This window comes from Gopherus flavomarginatus, chromosome 14, assembly GCF_025201925.1.
Source record: "Gopherus flavomarginatus isolate rGopFla2 chromosome 14, rGopFla2.mat.asm, whole genome shotgun sequence".
In the NCBI taxonomy this organism is placed as follows: Eukaryota; Metazoa; Chordata; order Testudines; family Testudinidae; genus Gopherus; species Gopherus flavomarginatus.
This window is the reverse complement of record NC_066630.1, coordinates 11,344,282-11,361,199: the sequence shown is the minus strand read 5'-3', so window position 1 is coordinate 11,361,199 and position 16,918 is coordinate 11,344,282. Positions and strand designations below refer to the sequence as shown.

General features: G+C 39.1%; 1 protein-coding gene across 3 annotated transcripts in view; it reads right to left on the bottom strand.

Annotated features, from left to right (window-relative positions):
• Nucleotides 1-508: 508 nt before the first annotated feature.
• Nucleotides 509-16,918, bottom strand: part of CMC2 (C-X9-C motif containing 2) — a 43,032-nt gene continuing 26,622 nt past the window's right edge. For all 3 annotated transcript variants that reach the window (XM_050922901.1, XM_050922902.1, XM_050922900.1), the window contains 2 exons: nucleotides 8,733-8,804; nucleotides 509-748 (listed from right to left, as the gene is read on the bottom strand). In XM_050922901.1, the coding sequence (XP_050778858.1) occupies nucleotides 662-748; nucleotides 8,733-8,804 (159 nt within the window). In that variant the 3' untranslated portion in view covers nucleotides 509-661. The remainder of the gene's footprint in view (nucleotides 749-8,732; nucleotides 8,805-16,918) is intronic.

The window sequence follows — 16,918 nt, the reverse complement described above, 5'->3', positions numbered from 1 at the left end:
CAATTTATTTTACTTAAAGGTGCCAGTTTATAGCTTATCTTGTTTTAGGAGTCCAACAATAGCTTATTTTTTATTTAACCCTGTTTTCCTCTCAAAATGTTAGTATTGTTTGCACTATGGCAACCCTAGAAACATCAGTTATAGTCCACTAAATCCAGAGTTTCTCAAACGGGGTCGCCGCTTCTGTAGGGAAAGCCCCCAGCGGGCCGAACCGGTGTGTTTACTTGCCCCGTCCGCAGGTCCGGTTGATCACGGCTCCCACTGGCCGCGGATCGCTGCTCCGGGCCAATAGGAGTTGCTGGAAGCAGCGGCCAGTATGTCCCTCGGCCCGCGCCGCTTCCAGCAACTCCTATTGGCCAGTGGGAGCCGCGATTGGCCAGACCTGCAGACGGGGCAGGTAAAGACACCGGCCCGGCCTGCCAAGGGCTTTCCCTACAGAAGCAGCGACCCCTGTTTGAGAAACTGTGACTAAATTTCTCGCCAAACAATTAAAGTATCTTGTCAGCAATAAGTGTAAACTTCAGAAATTTTTATTACAAATATTAGCAGTTGAGTAAATAGCATTTTATATCCAAGTGTACAGAAGACAAAACAAGAGATCCTTCCTTCAGCTTTCAGCCAAATGTCCATATGATGTATAGCTGTCCAGCTGCAACATAGCTCAGCTCTCAGAGTGTTTTGAAGCATTAGTGAGCCTCTGACGCATCTCTTCAGCATGTGCCCGGCTCTTGGCTCGGTTTTCTTGATACTGGAAGACAAGGAAATAAATGAATAATAGATAAATTATGTCACTGAATTTAAAATGCAGCACAGGTTTATCATTTGGAAAGAAAACAAGTGTTTTTGACTGACAAATTAAGTTTGTCAAGCGATTAAAAAGATTAATTGAGCGATTAATCGCACTGTTAAACAATAATAGAATACCATTTATTTAAATATTATTGGGTGTTTTCTACATTTTCAAATATATTTATTTCAATTACAATACAAAGTGTAAAGTGCTCGCTTTAGATTTATTTTTGATTGCAAGTATTTGCACTGTAAAAAAAATAGTATTTTTCAATTCATCTAATACAAGTACTGTAGTGCAGTCTCTTTATCATGAAAGTTGAACAAATGTCAATTTTAGAGCCTGCAAGTCCACTTAGACCAATTTCTTGTTCAGCCAATTGCTCAAACAAGTTGCAGCAGATAATGTTGTCCACTTTTTGTTTACAACGTCACCTGCAAGTGAGAACAGGATTTCGCATGGCACTGTTGTAGCCAGCGTTGCAAGATATTTACATGCCAGATGCAAGATATTTACGTCTCATCATGCTTCAAGCACCATTCCAGGGGGACATGCGTCCATGCTGATGACAGATTCTGATCAGTAACAATCCAAAGCAGTGCAGACTGATGCACGTTCATTTCATTGTCTGAGTCAGATGTCACAAGCTGAAGGTGGATTTTCTTTTTTGGTGGTTCGGGTTCTGTAGTTTCTGCATCTGAGTGTTGCTCTTTTAAAACTTCTGAAAGCATGCTCCACATCTCGTCCCTCTCAGATTTTGGAAGGCACTTCAGATTCTTAAACCTTGAGTTGAGTGCTGTAGCTATCTTTAGAAATCTCACATTGGTACCTTCTTTGCATTTTGTCAAATCAGCAGGGAATGTTCTTAAAATGAACAACATGTGCTGGGTCACTATTCGAGACTGCTATAACATTAAATATATGACAGAATGTGGGTAAAACAGAACAGAGGACATATTATTCTCCTCCAAGGAATTCAGTCACAAATTTAATTAACGCATTTTTTTTTTTTTTTAAAACAAAGTCATCAACATGGAAGCATGTCCTCCGGAATGGTGGCTGAAGCATGAAGGGGCATATGAATGGTTAGCATATCTGGAGCATAAATACCTTGCAATGCCAGCTACAAAACTGCCATATAAAAATGCCCGTTCTCACTTTCTGGTGACATTGTAAATAAGAAGAGGGCAGCATTATCTCCAGTAAATGTAAACAAACTTGTTTGTCTTAGCAATTGGCTTAACAAGAAGTAGGACAGTGGACTTGTAGGCTCTGAAGTTTTACGTCGTTTTGTTCTTTAAGTGCAGTTATGGAACAAAAAAATCTACATCTGCAAGCTGCACTTTCACAACAAAGATTGCACTACAGTACTTGTATAAGTTGAATTGAAAAATACTATTTCTTTTGTTTATCATTTTTACAGTGCAAATATTTGTAATAAAAATATATTTTGATTTCAGTTACAACACAGAATACAATATATATGAAAATGTAGAAAACATCCAAAATATTTAATATATTTCAATTGGTATTCTACTGTTTAATAGTGTGGTTAAAATGGCGATTGTTATTATTTTTAATTGTGATCAATTTTTTTTAGTTAATTGCGTGAGTTAATTGCGATTAATCGAAAGCCCTACAAATTATGCTTGCACTGACAATGTTATTTTCATTATTTCATGTCTGTATTGACTCAGTTTACTTTAAAACTAACGAAGGGTCTCTTTCATAATAAAAAGCATTTTTCTCAGTCTGAAATGAGTACAAAAACTGAACAACAATTCTAGTAATAGTACAGCATACATGCTTATGGAGGAAACTTATCTACCAAGCCATCTCACGGATGAGAAATATAGCTATCTTTGGATCATGAAGATACTTAAAGAGGTGCACCTGTGTAGAACGTAAGCACCATGCCAAGGCACTGCTCCAGACAATTCCTCCCTAATGATAAGATGTAGATGCAGAAAGTAGAGGAGCCATCCTGGACATGAAGTTGTCCTTATTGTAACTTAAGTATCTATGATCCACACATATGCATTTCTAAGCCAAAAAGATACGACAACTTTATGCTCCTGCTGGTATATTTTGTTAGGCAGATGATGGTTATAAATTAGGCTTTGAAGGATTAGATTTTATTGGTAACTGTTGGGAAACATCGATTTCACCACACACATGGGTTGACGAAAAAATTATTTTCAGTGATAACCAAAATTTACAGATAGGCAAGGTAACAAAAATACTGTTGGAGCACTTAGTCTGATTTTAAAATATTTACTTTGTATATCTGGATATGTGATGATGACAATTTGTGTTTTGTTATAAAGCTTTAACTTGTTTAACCTCAAAGTATACTGTCATTAAATAATTACTGTCTGACCCTACCCTCAATTTCCTGCAACTGTGAAAATTTAAGTTGAATAGAAAAAAATGCTTAAAAGCAAACATTGCTATTATCTGCCAAAATTATAAAAAAAAAAAAATCTAATTCTGCCTAGCCTAGTTATAATATTCCTTTAGCAGCCCAATGGCTGAGCGACACATTCCCTCTCAGCATTCTGGACGTTAACGGGAGCCAGCCTGCTAGGACATGCCATATTAACAGAATCTCCCTGCAATGACACCTAAAGCCTTGTTTTCAGCTTAAAGGATCCAATGATCATGACCGGATGCCTGACAATGTCCCATTCCAAAAACTCATCTCTCAAGTGTTACTGTTGATCCCAGCTGAGCCAGAAACAAATTGGAATAACCCCATGAAGTTCATGCAGCCTGGAACAAATGCACAAGAGATTTGGTCACCTTCAGTGTCTTGGATGACCACAACAGACAGTCTTGGTGACTAACATCAGAACTGGCAAGAGCTCAGTAAGCTCATGTAGGAAATTGTAGCTTACACAATTCAATTCTCAAGTTCATTTTATTCCAGGACATTCATTCACATTTAAATAAATTCCAGACATGTCTGATGATATGGCACAAGTAAGATCACACCTAGAACACTGTGTACACTTCTGGGTACCCCAGTGCACAAAGACTTGATACATTTCAGGAAGAACAACAACAACAAAATCAAAAAAGACTGGGGGGTTGGGACAGGAGTAGGGAGGCATTAGATATTATTTCTCCATAAATCAAAACAGCATGATTTAGCACAATTACAAAACCAAGTAAAAGTGATAGTTCTCTGAATATCTGAGAAGTACGAAGACTAAAAAGGGGGAAATGGATTAGGATGACTAAAGGAGCATAGTGGAAAGAAAGTGAACAAAGGAAACTTTCCCGCATTCAGCCCACACTTTCCTAACAAGTCCTCAAAGGTCTCAATAGAGAAAGACTCAACTGTGCAATAGTCTGTCAAAGAAGTGATGAAAATCCTTTCACTTGAAGAATTTCATACTAGACTAGACAATGTACTTACAAGTATACTTTTGGGGATAATCTTTAGCATTAATAGGAGTCTAGACAACTTGAGTTAGGTCTTTTCCATCACTGTTTTCTACAACTGGGCCCAAACTATTTTTATTTTCGTGTTAAATTTAGAAAAATGCAGTCTGTGTTAATCAATTGCCTGCATCTGCAATGCTTTTCTAACTTTCAAAGAGCAACAAATTACTACAATAGCTTCCAGACAGCCGTAAGTTTAAGTATTGCCAGTTTAGTTATATACATTTTAAAAGCAGATCCACTTTTGGGGGACTGACTACCAATACCTAATTAGAAAGTGCTTATAATAAAATATTTTTTATATTTCTTAAACTCAGCCCTGGTCTACACTAGACAATTAGGTCGTTCTAGCAACATTGGTCATGGCTGTGAAAAATCCACACCTTCCCGAGCAGTGTATTTAAGCTGACTTACGGCCTGGTCTACACTGTGGGGGTGTCGATGTAAGATATGCAACTTCAGCTACGGGAATAGCATAGCTGAAGTCGACGTATCTTATTTCGACTTACCTCCCGTCCTCATGGCGCGGGATTGACGGCCGCAGCTCCCCCGTTGACTCCGCTTCCACCTCTCGCCCTAGTGGAGTTCCGGAGTTCAGGGATCGTCTTATTGCGTCTTCCAATATAAACACACACTGGGTGTCAAGGGCCAATAAAAAATACAAATTTTCTTTGGATGCTGTCCTTAGGAAGAAGGATCCTCCCAGAATTTGCCTCCACAACTAGTACTGCGGCAATAGGTCTTAACAACGAAAGCATTTTGGTTTGCCCCCAAATAAGATTTTGATTGAAGTGAAGTGAAGTGCATTTATAACCACACAAAATGTCACACTGACTGAGATATTACATGCAAGTGATATCTGAACAGTTTCAAACCACTTTGTATATGATTTCTCCTTGTGTAAGATGTATATTCCCACTCACAAATGTCAAGGGATTAACACAGCTTCCTAAATGAACAAAGACTAGTACTAGAAGAGTTACATTTTAAAAAGCCAACACTGTGTGAGTAAATTTCAAAGATTTTGAAAATAGAAAAATGGACCTACTTTATGACAGAACATTGCTCACATTTATACCTGGCTACCACCCAAGAAATCATGGACCCGGACCTCATTTGAAATCAACAAAACTCCAACCCCTCTCCAATACTGAAGAAAACTATGGCAAATAGTATTCCCCCACCTCAAGTACATATTTATTTATAGCATAGGGTTTAAATTTAGCTTCCCATCATTGTATGCTATTTGTATTTTTGCTTAAGAAGAGAAGCTTTGTTTTTAAAGTACATTGTTCCTGATACTATATGCTTACCATTCATGTTGATAAGACACAAGAAAAAAAAAGTAGTATTTTCTGGTGTGGTACTTCGATTCTGCTGGTTCTAAAGTACATACTAATTCACAGATGGGCTTTTTTCTGTTTTTTCCACCCATGTATATTCATTACAGTAATTTCAAATAAGATATTTTGAAATTGCTAACTAATTACACCAACAAGCTTCTGACCCTTTTAGGAAGTTGCAGTTACACTATTATATCACTGTAGCCATAATTTAAGGGAGCAGATACTTCACAGTCTATTTTCTTTCAATGGAAAAAAAATTAGAATTGTACTGGAAGACTGGTAAATTATATACCTCAGTTCACCTGTGTGTAACCGTTACATTGCAATGCCTTTTGACATGCCTTTAATCTGGCCAATTCAACTGTTTTTGGGTATCAAAGGGATGTTAAATTAGCTGGGAGACATAAGCCCTCTCACTGATGTTGATAAGAAATCAAGGAAAATATTGTTTGTATGTTTACATCTGTCTATATCCTATACTCAATTAGCCTTAAGGTCAAAGATGCGTATACATTGCATGGAACAAATCAATATTTCCTGTATTGTCCTCACTTATCTGTTCATGTTTTGATGAATGGCCAGCAATTGCCTAATGTAAATCGGTGTAACTGAACTATTTGTGTATGCATGAGAAGTCGGTAGTTAACTTCAAAGCAAAGGTTGTTGGTTTAACAATGGAGACTCACAAACTGTCTGCATTACCTATTCTTCGTCAGGGAAAAACCAATGCTGTGATAGTAACCCTCATTGAGTTACTTTCAACTACAAATACTGTACCATGGGAACAATCCTGCTATCTCTGATTCATTTCTGGACTGCCTGAACTCTGGCAGGGAGAGTTCTAAGCATATGGACAGAGATTCCTAGAATTGAATTTTGGGAAGCCAAAACTTGTGAAAAGGATTCTAACAGACTCTGAATCTATGTTTTAATCTCTTCAATAACTCATTTATTTTCTTAGTCAATTATCTTTGGTTAGTTTACTAAGGAGTGGCTAATAGCTGTTTTTGGTGAGACTTGGGGTGAGTGACTGGTCCTTTAGGACCAGAAGAACCTAATGTGTGGTGGTTTTTGCATTTAATAACCTTACATCATACAATCCAAGTTGTCTAGGTGATTATAAGGGACTGGAATGCTAAGGAGGCTGTATGTGACTCCTTGGTAAAACTAATATAGTGATCCAGGGGTACGCTTTTGTTACTGGCTTAGTAAAATCTAACTGTAGAATATACCACCAGTTTGAGTGTGTCTGTCCTATTTTCTGACAGCTTGTCCTGAGTTTGGCATTCTTAGCTGTGACCCACTCTAGGCACCATGACAATATTTATTCTTATTTTTCATATAGTTTGAGAAGGTTTTTTAAAGCATGCCATGAGAGTTCAAGCAGATGAAGTAGCATTCTCACAGATTGATAATGCAGGGCAAGCAATTCTGGCTGTTCAGTATTTGGCTTTTCAAAACCACATTTTCAGAACATGGCCACTAATTTAGCACATATAACTCTGCATATGCACAATTCTGCATTCTATCATTTGACACACACAAATTCTGAATATATCAGTTCTCTCATCCAGGCATGACATTACAAGTGTAAAGATCAGAGTGGATCCTGTTGTGATAACTAGGCCTACAAATTTACCCTAATTCTAACCTCAACTGTAAACTGTAAATGTTACAATAACTTATAACAACAAATGTTAATAGAAAGTAAGTCAAGTAGCTTTCAATAATGAATGTTATAAACAGATGCAAGGGAACCAGACAAAGACTAAATTCATCTAAACAAAAAAATGACCCCAAATTTGGATCATAAGCCTACCCTGCATCTCCATGAGGTATGCCAAGTTTCAAAGCTAGCCGAGTAACCATGCAGATTTTGGAGCACTTAGACTCATCCTTGAAGCACAAATGGCTTCTCAACCCTAGCTACAGGAGAATTGGTGCTCCACTATGGATTATTAACTAAACTTTTTCATTTTTCTTTTATCTGCAGTACAGTATTGTAATAAGCAGAGTCCTGAGCAGGAATGTTGTATCTATAGGAATCACTTAAGGCCCAATTCTGCGACTCACTGAATAGTTCACTGAAGCCAATAACTCAAGTAGTGCTTGACAGACAGAACTTGGTCATTCTGTTTCATGTTGTATAATGCACACATAGGTATCCTATGAAAAGCAAATACCAAGGAAATTTGCTTTATTTTTAATTTTTTAAGCAGGAAAAATCTGTGAAACGTTAATCAGTTCCTATTTGGAAGCATTTTATTTTGTTAGAGATGCACTGGGAGGGGGGGCGGGATTACATATCTGCCCACTTTTGGATCTCTAGAAAACACTCCTGCCTTTGGTATAAAAAATAAACAACACTGGAGTGGAAGAGGCACTATTTCTTTTGAACATGATGTCACAATGAGTTGTGTTTTCATGTGCACTAGAGCTGAATTAACATTTCTGCTGAAGAGGGACCAACATATTGTCAAGCTTAAAAACACTTACAAAGCAAACAACTAACAGTGTAATTGCCAAACAAGAGTGTTAATGAAAGATCTTTCTGGGTGATACAGAGAATGGAAAAAATACTATAATTATTTGTGAATCAAAAGTACATAATGTACTTTGAGCTATTTAATAGTGCTGCTAACCCAAAGTAAGGGTAGCAAGATTGAAAATGGATAATTACTGATTCAATTTTATGGAAGAATGAGTAATATTCTAAAATTTACTCAATGGTTATTTTAACTAGTGCTTTATACAATATCAGAGTCTACATTTAACTGAAAAAGTATCAAAAAAGTTAGGCCACTATCCTTCAACTGGATCCACAAAGGTGGACATCTAGGCCCTTATGGCACTCTGTTGGCATTCGCAGTGTTCGGGGCAAACTCGGAGGTCTGTCCACAGGGATCCATTTTCAGGATTGAAACCTACTACTGATTACAGAAATAAGACTGCTGACAGAGGACTTTGATTCTGTATCCTTGCAAAGATGGGTCATTACCTAGTCTCTCATTTTGCACATACAATTTTCCATGCAGAGACCTTTCTCACAACAAATACTAGATAAAAGACACAACTGCATTGTTGCTATCCACTTTAATATAACCTTTGAAAACTACGTGTTTCAGTTACATTTGAAGTTAGAACCTTACCTCCTTCTTTAAGCATTTCCGCATCTCACGGTCAAGGTCATTGCAGTGGCCAAAAAATCTCAAAAAGGTGTGCTAAATAGTTATGGGAGAGAAAACACAATTTGCCACGTTATATAATTCAAAGTTTCTGCTTGAAAAGCATTACAGCATCTTAGAAATTAATTTGTAGCACATATTGTGTTCTATTCTTCCTTTCACTTTCTCTCTTGTAGAAGTGTGCTGAGTTTCAAGAGAATTTATTCTATCTAAAAATCAGAGCTACTTCTATGGAAGCCTTGTTACTCAGTTAGGGCCCAAACTTTGATGGTGCTTACCCTTCTGTTTACTTTACTGGGAGTTGTTCAACATGTGTTAGGAGGCACTCAACAGATTGCAGGATCAGACTCTTAAATAAGATACAAATTGAAGTCAGACGCATAGCTTACTGACAACATCTTTAAAGCATGTACTTATTAACTTTAAGGCCAATTCTGTAACCTTTACTCACCAAACAATATAGCTAGTTTCAGTGGAACTGCTCGTGTGTGTAAAAGTCTCTGGAACAGATTCTTCCGACTAGAGAGGTTTGCAACCATTGTGGAGGAGATGTGCTTAATCCCCAGGATTAAGCACAGTATACACTGCTTTTCCTTCACAGCTTTAAGAGGTAAATCCAGAACTAGTTTCAGATTAAACTGCATACCATCCCAGCCACATAAGAGTGTGCTGCTTGTCCAAAATATCTGAAGCTGCTATACAGAGGGAGTTTGGTACTACAGAAGTGGACACAGCCCAAAATAGAAGAGAAGATAAGCCCCTCCAACCCACCGTTCAGATCAGCCCTAATTTCCCATTTCACCAAGCCCATGACTTGAGACTGCATTCACTCTGGTTAAGAGTCACATCGCTGCAATTTCTGGGGCTTTATATATATTTAAATCTTATCCCATTTCTAAGATACTGATGGGGAAACTATGGCCATTGTTCTGATTGACTCTCTATAGCTATCTTCCCCAAATAAGTCAAGTGTCTGCCATGAAAGTACGGCATCTAAAGTAAAAACTTTTTGAAGCTGTGTCACATCAAAGTGCATTGTCCAAAAACATGCCTGCACCTCTTAAAAGTACCATTTTCACAGAATGATAATCAAGATGACAGTACCAAGTGGTTTGATAGTAGAATGCTATATAAAGCCTTGGCTACACTTGCAAGTTACAGCGCAATAAAGCAGCCCTGGGCACCCTATCTCACTCCCCGTCCACACTGGCAAGGCACGCAGAGTGCTCCGACTCCGCAGCTACAGCGCTGCTGGTACTCCACCTTGGCGAGCGGAATAACGTTTGCGACGCTCCCACTGGAGCGCCGTGGCGGCAGTGTGAATGAGGTGTTGCATTACTGTGCTGTGATCAGCCTCCAGAAACGTCTCATAATCCCCTTAAGTCAAATGGCCACTCCTGTCATTGTTGTGAAATTGGATGCAGGAATGCGGAAATGCCCTTTCAAAGCTCCATTTCGGAGAAGTCAGCTGCTTATCAGCTACGAGAAAAAGCAAACATTTACTGTTTGCTTTGAGTGTGTGTGGGGGGGGTCTGAACTTAGAAGACAGCATGCCGACACACTCTCAGCACCCCAAAAACTCACTCTCTCTCCCGCCACATATACACAACATACTCCCTGTCACACTCCACCCCACCCCACCCGAAAAGTATGTTGCAGTCACTTTCATGCTGGGATAGCTGCTCATAATGCACCGCTCCCAATGCTGCTGCAAGTGCCACAAATGTGGCCACATCAGTGCGGTTGAAGCTGTCAGTGTGGGCAGACTACAACACTTTCCCTACTGCGCTCTACGAAGGCGGGTTTAACCCACAGCGTTCTACATCTGCAAGTGTAGCTATGCCCTAAGACACCCAAATTACTCAAAAACCTACAAAAACTCAGATTCAAAAATACTTGCAACTATAGGCTAGACTGAGTCTGCTTAGCCCACCTTGTGCAGAACACATCCGTAACAAAATAGAATGCGAAACAAAAAACAGTACAAAGAGGGTTTGGTACACAGAGATGCCTCTAAAAAAGACTGGCTTTTAGTGTAACTGCCTTTATACCCCAACTTGCTTATCCACGCCATTCAACATGGAGGTGCCATAAGGAGCACAGAAACTGAAAAAGTATGGTGAAGTCCACAGTATTTTAATGAAGAGCAATACATCTCTGCTAAAGTATGCATATATTAGCCTGTATGTGTGGTATACAGAGATCATGTTAAATGTTGTTTTCAATAAATCAGGCTAGTAATTAGTTTTACAAAAATAAGCTTCTATGAAGAAAAAGTGTTGACTGTTGAACTCTAAGCTATTTACAATAGAAACCAGACACTTACTTCTTGTTTAAAAATTGTAGTAAATACTTTTATCTGCATTCCTGTGACTTATAAGCAAATATATGATTTACACATATGTGGGGTGGGATACCATTAATGTGCGTGTGAAATTTCAGCCATAGTTACAAATTTCAGAGTTACAGACTTCTGGGAATAGGAAGGGGTTAATGAAGATGCTGACAGACACTTCACTGTAGCAGTGCTATAATTAATTAGTTTATACCTCCTTGTACTTAATAGGAGGACATCAGATGGCACCACACACAGCAATTGCATGTGATAAGCCCTCACTCTCCCCAATTTGTACTCTACTACAAGCAAATCATGTTTAAAAAGAACATTTTCATTTTAACTAATACAGACTTTGTTTAATTCTTAACAGAATATACCCTATATCTGCACTTTGATTTTTGTGTGAGCTCTCATGCTAGCCTTACTCCATTCTTCCCAAGGTGCAATGCTGCAAGCTATCTACTAAACATGAATACTCCGCAGAGAATTTAAGATGCTGTAGTTCACTCACACCGTCACCTAAAGTCTCTTCCTTACATATAAACATTTGGTTCATGTGGTTTCTAAGTAAGAAATTTAGTTGACAGACAGAATTAATTCAATAAATTTGGAATGGTAGGATTTCCACAGAGCCCTATTTAGGGGGAGGGAAGAAATTTGAAAATAAGTGTGTTATGCTACCATACCCCCCACCCCATATAGCCATAACATAATCCCTTTAGCAAAATGAGTTATCTTTATTGTGAATCATGTGAACATATCAATAGCCAACCCTCCCTGACTCTGTCCTGCAGATTAAGTAAAATATAAATGGGGTCTGATTATCACAAGTGAACACCTCCACACATAAATGGTAAAAAAATTCACAAGTCATGACTGCAATTGTTACCCTTAACTCAGCCCTTTATGTTTAGAACTGGACATTACAGCTTACCTCACCATTATTAAATACCACAACAGCAAACAACTCATCACACAGTATAAAAGGGCCAATATTTAGCACATAAATTAAGCCTTCGCAGGGATGTAAATTTGTTTTTGCGCGGTAGTGCATTATTATAGCACTAGATAGTTGTTTACAGCATGTCAAAATATACAATATTTTACAATTACAAAAATGTTATAGATTTACATTTATATTTAGATACAGTGCATTATCCAAGTGCAAACGTGCTTACCGTATATATGTACATACATGGACACTGATTATCTTCCAGAGGTTTTAGTCTTCCTGAATTAGAAGAATTCAAAATTCATTTTTTAAAAGTAAATATTACACTCCTCTTGCTAAAGTCTTTTAGTATTAGCAACCATTTTTTCCAGTATGAGAAACAGCTAAATTATTTCTAATGAAGTAGCACAGAAATATTCCCATGCAGACACACTGATTGTCAAAGTTTCAGCCCAAATGTTTTACAACTTCTGTACAACCATACCTGCCCATTTAGAAATCCAAGCATTATTTTGCAGTTAGTACATTTTAAGAATGAAACATAAGAAGGCTTTGAAAAAAACAAAACAAATACACAAATTCGGCTATAACACAGTAAAGCAGTGCTCCGGGGGAGAGGGGGCTGCGCACTCCAGCAGACCAAAGCAAGTTCGAAATAACACGGTTTCACCTAGAACACAATAAAAAATTTTGGCTCCCGAGGATAGAGGTTCAACTATTAACCAATGTTGATTTTTTGACATGGCACAAAACATATTACAAAACTTCAGCACAGATTCATATTTTTGTATGTCTGTATATACTTTTGATTGAAACACATTAATACATTAACTCCTCACTTAAAGTCATCCCGGTTAACATTGTTTCATTGTTACGTCACTGATCAATTAGAGAACACGATCATTTAAAGTTGCGCAATGCTCCCTTATAACGTTGTTTGGTAGCCACCTGCTTTGTCCCCTGCTTACAGAAAGAGCAGCCTGTTGCAGCTAGCGGTGGGGGCCTGGAACCAAGGTGAACCTGCAGCCTCCCATCAGCTCCCCCAAGTTCCCTGTGCAGCAGCTGCCCAGCAGGCTATCAATTGCCGGGAAGTTCAGGTGTCCCTCCCCCAACTGTCATGTGCTGTTCCTGCCCTCTGCCTTGGAGCTGCTCCCAGGAGCCTTCTGTTTGCTGTGCGGGGGGGAGAAGAAATGTGCTAATGTCAGAGTGTCCCCACTTGGCTCTTGTACCTCATCTCCACAGAGCCGGGGACGGGAAGGAGGGGGACACGACAGAGCTCAGGATGGAGGGAGCTTGCTGGCAACAACTGCTGTCTCAACTTGATGATCTACTTAAAAAGGCAGTGTACTTCGAGTGGGGTCAAAGGGGCAATACACGCCTCTCTCTCACACACACAGTGTGTATCTCTGCCTCTCTCTGCCATGCTGTCTCCCCTCCCTCCATTCCTGCTGCCTTGTAGAGCACGAGGCTACATTAACAACGTGTTAACCCTTGAGGGCACAGCTGAGTGCTAGTTCATCATTTAGCAGCAAGGCATTCCCTGGGAAATATATATGATGTCTTCTGTCTGGTAAAAAAAATTTCCCTGGAACCTATTCCCTCATATTTACATTAATTCATATGGGGAAACTGGATTTGCTTAACATCATTTCGCTTAAAGTAGAATATTTCAGGAACATAACTACAACGTTAAGCGAGGAGTTACTGTATTAAAGGTAATCTCAGAATGTAGGAGTAGCACTATATATTCTCAGCCTTATTTAATTAAAGCATGTAAGCGTGTGCTAGGTGCCTCACAACATAGATAAAGATTGCATGATCCCTGCCCGGAGGTGCTTACTAATTTCAGACACAGTGAAACAAGGGGAGTTACAAGGCAGAGAAAAAAGAACAGGGGTAACATCAGTAAGATGATGTGCTTACTCAGTGAAGGCTAGTGTATAGCATGAAGGAATAACAAAGCGATCTTTAAACATATAACTAAGATACGGGATTTATTTTATTTCTTGTAGGCATCATACAAGGATTGAGTCGTCAGGAGGGATTTTGTGGAAAAAGGGGAATGGCCTCATGGAGCGGCTTGGGAAGGTCATTCTATTTGTGACTCCTGGGGGAATTCCAGACAAACAAAATTAAAATTGTGCAAAATTCTACATATTTTATTTGTCAAAATAACAGAATGTAATCACTCCAGTTTCAATTGTTTTGGTAATTTATTTCAAAATACCTGTCAGCTAGTATGTCAATAATACAGACAACAGCAAAAAAGAGTTAAACCAACACCTACAAGTCATTTCTAGTGGTGGGGCGCTGGAGGGGGCTGTGTGGGGACCCAAGAGCCCAGACACCTGCACTCCCATCCCACTAGAGTCCAGCTGCAGGGCACCCCCAGCCCAGACACCCACAGCCCCTTCCCCTGGAACCGAGCCACATGGCACCCTCCAGCTCAGAAACCACCACCTCCCCTCCACAGAGTGCAACTATGGGGCAGCCCCCAGCCCAGACACCGGCACTCTCAGAGCCTTTACTCCCACCAACTTCTTTACCATCTCTCCAGGGGACATGGTGTGGTGCAGCCCTGCCCTTCCTCACCCTTTGCCAGAGCTGGCTGGGTCCCCCAGGCCCTCTCCCATCCCACGAGAATGAGGATCAAAGAGCTCAAAGAGCGTACAGCCCACAGCACCACCATGCTGGGTGCTCCACTCACTACAAGCTGCATTCTGCAGAATCCAGCAGCCCTTAGTGGCGGCCAGAAATTCTGCCTGGAAAACAGTGAATTCCGCAACATTCTGCATTCTGTAGTGATGCGGAATTCTACCAGGAGTAAAAATTTGTGTAGAAGAGCTGCAAGAAAGTATGGAGACAGCTGTGTGAGAGAAGTGGACAAAATGGGCCCCGAAGCTGGCAACACTGGCAGAACAGAGAGTGACAGCAGTACGTGAAGGCTGCAGTAGCTGAATCTAGTGCCTATCTTGATAAAGGCAGAGCAACATGGGGAGAAATATTCAGAAAGAAAGGGATAAACCAAAGAATCTATGAAAGAAAGAAAGCCATCTCAGCAAAAATTAATTATTTTAATCGGAAAAATAAATAAATCCAAAAAAAGATTAGAGGATGACTATTGTCAGTCCTCTGTGGGGAGCACAATGAAAAAGTGACCAGAAAAAGTGAAACCAGTGAAGAAGAAACTGCATGCCACAAGATGTCTGGACATGTTCTCTCCTCAACAAACTTCATGCTCAATCAGATTTATCTCCCCTAGTACATGTTTCCATAGATCTAGTATGAAATATTAAAGGGGAACAAGACATTGATAGGAAATTATACTCTGTCTGCTTCTGGATATTGCAAATAAAGAGGGGGGGAAATAAGTAACATGAAGCTAGAATAAGAAAAATGTTTCATATGAAACTTCACAGTTTCTCTTTAAGACTGCTTGCCTAATTTATTCTTGTTTCACAAGTGAACCTTTTCAGGTAATGTGCATCTCACTTCAGTTTGAAAGATGCTATTGTACACCCATAGTATTATTTTATAATATATGTTCGCTATATGCTCTGGAAACTCAGGAGTGAGAGCAAGCTAAAAAAGCAGAATTATTCTTTCCCCTCTCTTCCACAGGCAATCAAATTTATTTGTCAAATAAGACTGATCATAGAACGTATCTTGTTAACTTCTAAACGTATAACATTTCAGCTTCACTGTAATATGAAAAGGCTGTAGTCATAAATGACTAACTGTTAATTCAAAGAAAAGGAACGGTTCTATTAGAGCTGCAAGAAAGAGATGGATGTAAGTGTGTATGTATTCTACCAATTTAAAGCCAAGTTTGTTAGCCATCTGCAGCATAATCAGAAGGAAGTGTCATGCTTCTCGCTGCAAAGGCAAAAAGAGATCAAACAGTTGTCCAAAGGGTGCAAGAGAGGCAACACCTCAACTCTCAAAAGTGAGACTATACCTGCTATGTGTGTGCACTTGAGATATTACTTTTCTGGTGCAGCATCCTGCCAGGGACTTCATTTGGACAAACAGTAATGAATCCTGCTCTTAAGACTTATAAGTATACCATCCGCAAGCCCACCTGAGGCACAGAACAGCAAAGGAAAGCTACAAAAATAGCAAGAGTGACAGGATGACGGACCTGAAGTTAATGTAAAGAAACTCCCCTGAAAGTATATTATTTCACTTGGAGCCAACCCTTCATGGAAAGTTAGAGGAGAATTTAGAAGGTCTCAGACGACATGAAATTGATGAGAACAGATGAGGTAACTAGGAAGAAGACATCAGATTTAGTCAGCAAGTATAAAGATTTTGAAATCAACTTGTTTTTATAGATTCAGAGAGTGATTGAGGCAAATCTGAAATCCTGGCTTCATAGCATGGAGTTAAACAGCTTATTGGACCAAGCACGTATCACCAAATTAATGGATATTGCTGACGAAGACGTGCAATAGAAAAGATGGGTATATTCTTTAGTCATAACTTGGCATGGAATTTGACTTACACCTGTCTGAGACTTTCGTCTTGGTGTCTCTTACAATTATTTATCAAATTTCAAGAAATATTCAGAAGAAATGCATTGTCATGCTAAGCTGAGATGGCTCTCAACTAGACCCTTACATGATCTTCTTTCATATCACATGGAGTCCTGTATTCGCACTAGAGACTGATTATGTTCATGACAACTTCTTGAATTTTGAGATTTTCCTTACATTTCAAAGTATGCTTTGTTGAGATGTTTTGGGATCCACTATCTATATAGTATCAGTGGATTTCAAGTTTAGTGAGAGCTATTATATTTAAACTCTTTGAAGATAAAGCACAGCAATGGACATTGTGTCAGTGAAATTAAATTCCAGC